General features: G+C 27.7%; 2 protein-coding genes across 4 annotated transcripts; one reads left to right on the plus strand and one right to left on the minus strand.

Annotated features, from left to right (window-relative positions):
* Positions 1–178: 178 nt before the first annotated feature.
* LOC132914280 (large ribosomal subunit protein mL48) lies at positions 179–1,435 on the plus strand. 2 transcript variants are annotated; one of them, XM_060973269.1, is made up of 4 exons: positions 179–544; positions 629–706; positions 802–935; positions 1,017–1,435. In XM_060973269.1, exons 1-4 carry the CDS (start codon positions 521–523, stop codon positions 1,306–1,308), a joined length of 528 nt encoding a protein of 175 aa, XP_060829252.1. In that variant the 5' UTR covers positions 179–520; the 3' UTR covers positions 1,309–1,435. The 2 variants fall into 2 exon arrangements, with proteins under 2 accessions (XP_060829252.1, XP_060829253.1); XM_060973270.1 differs by having other exon boundaries at positions 629–680.
* On the minus strand, positions 1,428–6,899 carry LOC132914245 (WD repeat-containing and planar cell polarity effector protein fritz). 2 transcript variants are annotated; one of them, XM_060973185.1, is made up of 15 exons: positions 6,466–6,898; positions 6,147–6,276; positions 5,881–6,058; positions 5,608–5,801; positions 5,393–5,493; positions 5,144–5,258; positions 4,871–5,080; positions 4,613–4,776; positions 4,415–4,522; positions 4,133–4,341; positions 3,933–4,056; positions 3,699–3,868; positions 1,930–3,629; positions 1,720–1,852; positions 1,428–1,659 (listed from the first exon to the last, which is right to left on the minus strand). In XM_060973185.1, exons 1-15 carry the CDS (start codon positions 6,546–6,548, stop codon positions 1,574–1,576), a joined length of 3,705 nt encoding a protein of 1,234 aa, XP_060829168.1. In that variant the 5' UTR covers positions 6,549–6,898; the 3' UTR covers positions 1,428–1,573. The 2 variants fall into 2 exon arrangements, with proteins under 2 accessions (XP_060829168.1, XP_060829169.1); XM_060973186.1 differs by lacking the exon at positions 1,428–1,659 and having other exon boundaries at positions 1,916–3,629; positions 6,466–6,899.
* Between the last annotated feature and the right edge of the window lie 2,949 nt (positions 6,900–9,848).

A 9,848-nucleotide genomic window follows, 5' to 3' on the forward strand; every position in this document is an offset into this window, starting at 1 on the left:
CACAAGGAAGATCCAATGAATTTAATTCTTGACTGGACTATTGTTTAATGTATTAGTCTTAACTGTATGAAAAACTAAATTGTGACAAAAATAATTTAATCAAGAAATAAGAATGTATAAATAAAATATATTTAAAAACAGAGAGTTAAAATAAATTGAAATAGCTATATTAAAATAGAAATTTTGTAAAGAGTTTCGATAAAATTTAATGATTATGTACCAATGTTACCGTTTATTTTGTATGCTTTTCAATAATAAATGACAATTTTAATGGATTTTATAAGATATTTTAATACAAAATAACTTTTCTTAAGTATGTATATCATACAGTAGTATAATAGTACCATAGACATACTATTGTGGACATGTGATTATTACCTGTTATTTCATACATGTAATATCCGATATTATCTAGCTATTAGCTATGATACAATTCAGTTAAAATAAGTGATTATAGCTAAAATTATTTATACTGAAACATTACACAGTAACTTTCAATAATTCTTTCATTTAATACAAAATGATATTAAATGTTCTCAAACAGGTAAATACATCTCTTTTTCACTCAAAATGAGGTTATATAAATCTACCGTATTTGTGAAAATAATTATTTAATCAAATTATATAGGTTACAACATACTGTCGACGTCCTTTATTTAATGAAACAGTGAGATTATATGGTATATATGAACCGCCGTATTTAAAGGTTTTCTATGAATAGTTTATATTTATTAAATTATACTTTATATTAAATTTATACTATGATTATATTTAATATTTAATTTATTTGTACTATTATAGCAAAAAGAATTTGCGATACCAATTTGTCCTGTTTTAAACATACAAATTAGAGGATACGATTATCCTGTACTTGAGAGTTATCAAAGCTTTGTTCACAAAATAGCAAATATATTTAATTTTACTATTGATCAAAGGTAGTATTATAGCCATATTTTTTATTATAAAGAATTATTTAGTATTATACTATATCATAATGATATGTTTTGTTTTCATAGCTTTCCTTTACCACATAAAGAACATAAGATAAAAAGATATAAAAAAGGAAGTACTATAGTTGATGCTGAATATAATTTAAAAATTTATGAGAGAGATATAAAAATATCAAATGTGTCATCCATAAAATATCCTATTCTTATTAGAATATTAGAAGCAACTTTACCAGAAGGTGTTTCATTACATGTTGATAAAAATGATCCATCATTAGAGAAGAAACGTTTTATACCAAATAAGGAGTTGATTGAAACCAAGAAAGAATTAGAAGAATTATTTGAACATAGAGAGAAATAAGAGTAATGATTACAAAAAATTATTAATTTATATAAGAATAAAAAATTAGTTTTGTGCTGAAACTGGCAAAATATTGAAGCAAGTTTTATAATTTATATATCAATAAATAAATAATTCAGTTATGTAATTTGAAAATAATTTTTATTGTGTAAAAATTATGTACAATATAAAAGTATACATGTGTTTATTCAAGTTTTATACATATGTAAGTATAGAAAATATACATACATACATATATTTTCGTATTTAAATTGAAATCTCCTTTTTATAATAGTCCAAAGTGTACAACTTTTATTTTTGAACCTTCTTCTTGTCTTGAAGATTCCTTTTCTTTGTCATTAATAGTTTCTTCTATAAAATATAATATTACATATTTGAACATTATTATAATTATTAAACTATATCACTTACTTGGTAGTGGTTGAAAATCTTTAAGATAATCTTCATTTCCAAGGCACAATGGAAGACTTTCTGCTAACTCCCGTTTAGGATCAGTTAAATGTACTTGAGTAATTGTGGAACGTTTTTGTTTATGTGATTGACCCTAGAAATATAATAAAAAAAAGTGAATACCACATATTTTTGATATCTTTAATACTTTACTTACGTTTATATACTTACTGTACTAGGTACTAAAATATGTGTAACAGTATCTGAAAATTTAACCTTTGGTTTTTCATTTGTTGTTAATGTTGTATCTGTAAAGGTAGGAAAGGAAGAACAGGATGTAGAATTAGAAGTAGATGGTGATATGATAGGTAGAGGTGGAATGTTGGAAGATATCTTAGATTCTTTACTAATATTAGTATTTGTACTGTTTTGTGATGATACTAATTTTGAATGTCTATCAAATCTGTTTTGTGCACCATAAGTAGAAGAAAATTGTGAATTACCTAGTCTCGTATTATTAGTAGAGGAATGCATATCAATGTTATCACAACTTCCATGAAGTGAAATGCAATCAAAGTCATAATTAAATCTGTACCTAGATTTAATATTGGTATATTTAGGTTGATCTTGTAAAATATTGGATGCAGAATTTTGTCTTTGTAATAAATACGAATTGACGTTTCTTGTTCTAATAGATGAAAATTTTTTAATCGATTCATCAATATCAGCTAATCCTGATGTACTTCTAGATAAAGGAAGATTTTTTTTTGGAAGACTTTGAAAATAATTCGTAAATGAATTTGTTAAAGAAGGTGGTGGTGGAATATTGAAATCTACTTGCTTTTTTCCCAGGAAAGGTTGCTGTAATTTCATAATACTAGGATTATCATCATTATTAAAATTATTTGAACTGCCATTGCATGAATCTTTTACTTGATTTTCAAGAAAATTAAATGAAGTAGATGCAAGATTGCTATGATTGTTATGTAAATTGCATGTTAATTTATTTGTTACAACAGAATCAGAAAGCGTTTTAGACACAAAATTACTGATTGTAACAGATGGTTTAATACTTTTTAAAGGAGATGAAACAGTATTTGAGTCAGATTTAGTAGTTACTAAATCATTAAAAGATTTATCATATGAATTTGAAATATCTGCACCAAGTGTACTAAATGATGTAGACATAATATTATTATCTATGTTATCTAATGAAGATTTTAATAGATTAGAAGAAACATCTGATGTAGCTGATTCATGTGTCAGACTGTTAAAAGGAGTAGACATAAAACTATTTTCTTGTACTAGATTCGTTGTTATTGTATCATTAGGTATATTATCAAGAGGCAACTGCATTTCACCACGTAGGACTTTCTTCAATGTGGTATCTACAGAATTCTCATTAACTCGATTAGATATTCCAGTTTTTCTTTCATTTAAAGACAGACTCCCAAATGAAGTTGTCATTAAATCATCAGAAATGTTATTTAAAGATTGTGAATTACTGGTAGTAGACATTGTAGATACTGATGTTGGATGTGCATGAATTTTATACAGTGGTTTGTTGAATGATGTTGATGTAAAAAATGTATTTGGAAGTGAAAGGTGAGATGAATGATGGAAGGAGGTTGTGGTAAGAGCATTATTAGATATACTGAAAGATTTTGTTTCTAGATTACAGTCAGTTTTTTCATTAGGTGATATGTCGGTAAATGAAGTAGATAATAAATTTTTATGAAGGGTATGTGGATGGAGAACTGGTAAGGGTGGAATTTGGTTGCTAGACTCTTTCTTATAATTGTGACTTTTTGATTTTATGTCAGTTTGATTCTCCTTTGAAAAATTGTCACTTTCGTCACTGTAAGATACTTCTCCTTTATCACTTATTGAATCAGAACACAGTGAACAGGATGCTCTAGAACATGTTGAATCTGAAAATTGTCTTTTATAGTATATTCCTTGAACTGAAGTGTATAATGGGATATTTCATTTATTCTTACGTGAACTACTGCAACTATTTGATCTACTTAATATGCGTTCAGCATTTTCTTTTGCAGCAGTTGCCATTGCCGTATCATTTACAACTATTGCATAAAAGTGTATATCCATAAAGAGATCATGATCATTCAAGTCTATAGCAAGCCTAAAAGCCTTTTCAAACATATGATACCTACAATATCTAGAATTAGTTTTGTGTTACATGAACATTTTTGAAAAGTAAATATATGTAATACCTTAATAAATGATGGAAGAAACGTCTTGTTAAATCTCTTATTTCATCTCCATATTCTTCTTCAATAGCTTGACTTATTGGTTTAATAGGTACATGAAAACTGCCTAATGCATTTTGTATAAGATCTAGAGAATCAAATTATATTATGTTTACGTTATATTAAACATTACAAATCAATTAAACTACAGAAGTATATCTTACTTTCCCGTTCTGTTGTCAATGGTAGTTTAAACAAATAATTTACTATCTGATTTAATGCATGCATACATGCACGAGAATGAGTATCCCAATTCATAGCTAATAGTAAAGAAGTTGCTTGTTCAACTTGTGATAAAGATAAATATCTCTTGACTAATACATCACCAGTAAAAGAATTTCCTTCCAATATTTTAAGAACACCAAGAGGTCCTCTATAAATTTATTATATTAACACCATTTTTACTTGTTACTTGTAGTATAAAAAGAGCTTATATAACGTTATACCGTTGAAAAATTAACAATAATAAAGAATTTCCGTGATTATGTAAATTAATATAACAATTTAAATCAGTTTTTTTATTCCATTCCATGCGAAGTAATGCTGGTTGAATTCTACAATGTAAATAGATGTTTTGTATTGTATTATATGTGTAGCAGGTGCTGCTATTATATCTTGGTAAGAAAGTAAAGTTAAAAGAATACCTGAAATACGAAGATAAGTCAAGTATATTAGCTTGTGCTGCTTCTTCGGTCAATGTTTGACTTTTAATACAGGATAAAGCAATGTCGAAATGTTGAAATTGACCTTTATCATTTCCAACAACAAATATTATTCCATCACTATGCCACGATGCCAATGTAGGTATCTTAAATATATATACATATATATACATATATATATATCATTTTGAGCATTTTAGAAATCATTGTTTTAGTACTGGACATATATGCATAGCTTACAAAAGCTGCTTTTACACTAGCAGTAGTAGCTCTAGTCTGGTCATAAATTATAACAGAACCATCTATACAACATAATAACAATAATTCTTGAGTCGGTGAAAATTTTACACAACTTGTATGTGTAGGCAATGATACAGAAACCATTGCTATTCTTTGAAGTTTATCTTGTTGAGAAACTTCATACGTACGCCACTCTATAGTTACTTCGCCCTATAAAGTACTCAATTGTATCTATTGTAACATTATAGGATACGAATGATACAATATTATTACCTTTCTTGAAACTTTTTGTTCTACAGAATGAATAATATTATCATTACATGCATCAAACATTATACACAAGGGATCAAATTCACTACGTATATAACAAATTAATTCTAATTTTACTCTGAAAATAAAAATACATTATCTATAAATTAAATTTGGAAGAAATTAATATTTTTATTAAACAGTGGATAGAGATAAAAAGATAGAATTAAAATAAATAAAATTAAAAACAAGGAAGAATCTCTTTTTGAATACCCTATTAAACGATAAAGATGTATGTTAGCACGGTCGTGTTCTTTTACAGCAGGACTCCAAGGGTAAACTTCGTTTATAGTAGATTTCCACCAAATTAAAATCTATAATTTTTAAAAGTTCATTACAAATTCAAGAAGAGGTAACTGAGAAGTTATTAGTTACAATATAAAGATAAAAGATCTTAATTCGATAAAATTTTTCACAAATATATTTACCAGATCACCACATTTATTGGTTTGTACTTTTTTGTCCAATCTGCGGCCATTAGGGCCAAAGAGATCAATCGTAGATAATTTTGGTTCAAGTTTATTAATTTTATCGAAGACATGCCTTTTCGATCTTGTAAAATGTACAACAGAAACTTGGTTATCGTTATAGATGCAAAGAATATAATTTTTTGTGATTATCACTACAAATATAAATAATAAAATGTCTAAAACTCTTTGAATAAACATATATATGTAAATCATATAAAAGTATACAATTACCATCTGATATATGTTCCAACAGTTTTCCTATGAGATACTTATCAAAAGTTATTTTACATACATCACCAGTGGCAATATTAACTTGTATTTGTATTAATAACGCATTGTTTAACATTAATTGTAAAACACAGTCATCATACCACTGACAATGTACAATTGTATTATCCTTCAATTGTTCCTATAAGGATATAATTGTTCTTATATTATTTAATATATAGAACGCAAAACTAATTATATTTATTCTTAGTATTTGATTAGAAGTTTACCTCTAAGTATTTGATAGAATCTTTTAATTTATTTCCTTTTTTATTTGTTGGTACATATATCATACCTCGTTTCTGACAATAAGATTTTTTTGCTTCTTCGTGTAAATGATCAATACGTTTATCATGATATCTATAATAGTAATATAAAATTTGTCCTTGTTATAATAATAAAAAGTATTGTATAAAAAAATTATTTATTTGTAAAACTATTACAATATTTAAGAATGCAAATGTTTTATACTACTATTTTGTACACAGTTTTATTAACATGTTTCTTTATTAGTATAATTTATAATACGAATGAATTAATTTGTCTCACCGAAATGCACCAAAGTCTGTACTCTTTATATTAATATTGTCGTCAAAAGTCCATAAGTTTACTTCACCCAACAATGTAAACATTATAAAACATAAAACACTACTACTCTAAAAGCATTGAATATTCATATCAAACTGTATATAAACAAAGTCACGTTGGGTCTAAAAGGGTTATGTTGTGTTACATTAGAATCAAATATAGTTTATTCAAATATATATGATAAACACAAAAGCCACGCTATTTTATTTACTATTACTGGAACTTGTTCTTCACCATTTTGTTATAGAATACTGTATTACTGGTATGTCACTTTGACTGCAATTGCAATGTCATTCATAAATCATACGTATCACAAGTATAGGATCATAGACTTATAATATAAGTTCATGTATAGGATGAACTTAATGCACTTTTATGTAGGGAACTCTAGAGCTCGTTTACCATTTTAGTATCATTCTCAACGTTACCGATTCAGGGTGTGTCAGATGACCCTCTCAGCATTTCTGTATCACATGCAACATTACCGATTCATTATAGTAGTGTGAATTGAAGCTACATAAATTTCCTATGAAATTACAAATAGGGTATACGAAATACAAAAACAACAAAATACAGAATTCTATACTTGTAGAACATTTATTTATTTATTTATTTTTATTACGAAATAATTGGTGATTCCGAATAGGCTCTATTATAGAATACAGTTGTTTGAACATAATAGAAGTTATTTTGACGAATAAAATCATATTTAACAGAGAAGAAACATTATTTCATTGCATATCGTCAAAATTATCCCACCAGATCTGATACATTTTCAGAAATGAAGCTTCAAACTAACCACGAGTCTTAAAATTAAGACTTAAAACTAAAAGTAAATCTTGCATCGCCTCGCGTCGTCGATCGATTGATAAACCTATTGTTTTTGAAGTTAGAGCTTAATACAGGGAGCATAAAATAAAGGAGTATAAAATAAATGTCAATATTATTGATATTTAGGGTGATTTTAATGACAATTGTTTAAATTACACTTGGTTTCGAGCTTGGAAACGAATCGAATTATGTATCAGGTAGTACTGTTTCGTGATTGCTGACGCAACTGATAAACCGATGATCTATCCAATAAATTGTGAGAATATACCATATGTCCAATAATAATACTTCGATTCGACACGGATAGTATACATGTGATTACACTTGTTGCTACCATATCACGTAACAGTATTAGATCTCGTATTTGCAGAAATAGAAAATTATATTTCAGCCATTTCGTTTTAAATTTCACTTCAGTTATATCTTCCTAAGTACTTTTGGTAATTACTCGTAACGAATCAAATATATTATTAAATGAAATTCTATATTACTTTCGTTGCAATAAATAAATTAAATCTCGCGCGGTATTACAGCACGTAAAATGGTAAATCAGTTGTTAATTTTATAGAAACTGGAAATTAACGCGAGTAAAGTGCCCTTTCCAAATTTATACAATATTTACGCATGTCTCTATAGTTTTCATTTCTATACATAACATTTTCATGTAAAATTACCAATTCTTTTTTAAACGCATGCCGTTCTCAATCTTTCCATAATATTTATACAATTCTATCTTTAGTGCGCCAAATAAAAAGAAAGTCAATAAATGAGATTAACGCAATAGTCGTTATAATAATAGAAAAACCACGACGACGTTCGACGCGAAAGATACATCAGGCATCGAACTTGCTTTCACAAGACTGATTTCTTGTTATCAGTTGTTTCATTTGCAAAGAAGCAAGCGAAAATATAGATTTCATCGATAAACTTTGTCTTATCTATCATTGTATAGATATTGATGTCAGGATTTGAATTGTTGTTGCGCGTGTTTAGACTGATTTATATATTATTTTCTGCATATGTTATTTTCCATTGTAAGTAGAATAGAACAGGAACAATGAGGATCATTTCCTGCCGCTGTACGATTAGAATTTCGATTTACCGAACCATTATTCATTGCATAATGAACAAGCTCTTTGCATGAAACGTTTGTGTGCGACGAAACTTGTTTCGATACCATGTACATACATTTAAACTTCTTAGAAGTAAGTATTCGTGGCTAGGTATCAAAGATTTATCGTTTTAATTACGTATTGTTTCAATTTCTACATCCATTGGGACAAAATATGTTACTTTTAACTGATATCGCGTTAAGTTGTAATTAAATTCCTAAAAATGTATAGAATTATCGTATCTCAATCGTTAATTGCAAGTGTTGGGTAAAAAGGTAAACGAAGCTGTTGAATCCTTTAGTTTGGAATTGGAAGTTTCTCGTGCTGTTATTAGCTCTATCTAGAAATGGGAAGCATTATTAAAATTTACATTGTATAAAGGAGGAAACTTAGGATATTAAAAATTTTTGTATTAGAAATCTAGATTTCTTTGAAATGATTTAAACGATGTACAATTTTTATTCCACAAACGGAAAAAGAGACAAAGGAATAATCAAATAAAAGTTACACTCGCTTACATATTGCACTTTAGTCTATAGATCGATGTGTATATAGAAAAAAGGCCATACAAATGATCGAAGTTATAGAAAAATCTTACTTTTTCTTAGAACAGATTATTGGCTTTTGGAAAGTATATTTTTAATTTTTTTCATATATCTCTACAAAAAAAAATTATATTTGTTCAGGATAAGCATCAAGACTAGCGATCACTTTACATCTTTTGTTGGTAACAAAGAGGGTTGATGTTCTTGCCATAATAGCTTGATTATAAAAATTATATCCAAGATCGTTGAATATCAGCCAAATAATGTTCTTCTCTGTTCAAATACTTTCAAAATGCATTTTTCATATACTCTAGTTTCTAAATACAATAGAAAATATACCATAGAAATATAGTCCTATAAAGATAATCAGTAGGTTACGTGGAATTACAGAAGTGCAAAAGCACAAAATAAATTCTGTATCCGGTCGAAATTTGCAACGTGAAAGCAATTCCCGATAGTTGTATTAACATCTAGAAATACGTTATTTACAATAATAAAAAATCGGTATTGCATTAAAAGGTAGTTGTACGAAAAAGTTCGCAAAAATTTAAAGAGCTCAACTCGGAAGATTACTCAAATACAAACGTATAGGATGCGATCGAAATCCCACCGAAAGATTTTCAAACTGCCAGATTCCAGCAATTTTTAAACTTCCATTCTTCCAGCGAACTATAAATAAAATCAAAAAATTTTCAAGCTTAAACTCATGACATACGCTTAGAATCAAAATTGAAATCTGTACACCCTTTCTATCGAGTTCCATCAACCTTCAAAGTTACACGACCATATGTATATGTAACGTGTATATGCATACGAGGTACAAAGGAGTTCGCCAACGAACGAGTTAAATGTCTCT

The sequence above is a fragment of the Bombus pascuorum genome, chromosome 14 (assembly GCF_905332965.1).
Source record: "Bombus pascuorum chromosome 14, iyBomPasc1.1, whole genome shotgun sequence".
Taxonomy (NCBI): domain Eukaryota; kingdom Metazoa; phylum Arthropoda; class Insecta; order Hymenoptera; family Apidae; genus Bombus; species Bombus pascuorum.

Excerpts from the sequence above, each read along its gene's own strand:
- LOC132914280 (XM_060973269.1), top strand. The coding sequence starts at position 521 with ATGATATTAAATGTTCTCAAACAG. Across the intron at positions 545-628 it reads TATTAAATGTTCTCAAACAG|GTTACAACATACTGTCGACG; the intron begins GTAAATACATCT and ends CAAATTATATAG. Across the intron at positions 936-1,016 it reads AATTTTACTATTGATCAAAG|CTTTCCTTTACCACATAAAG; the intron begins GTAGTATTATAG and ends TTGTTTTCATAG.
- LOC132914245 (XM_060973185.1), bottom strand. The coding sequence starts at position 6,548 with ATGTTTACATTGTTGGGTGAAGTAAACTTATGGACTTTTGACGACAAT. Across the intron at positions 5,802-5,880 it reads GTTGGAACATATATCAGATG|TGATAATCACAAAAAATTAT; the intron begins GTAATTGTATAC and ends TTATATTTGTAG. Across the intron at positions 4,057-4,132 it reads ATTGACAACAGAACGGGAAA|ATCTTATACAAAATGCATTA; the intron begins GTAAGATATACT and ends TTGATTCTCTAG.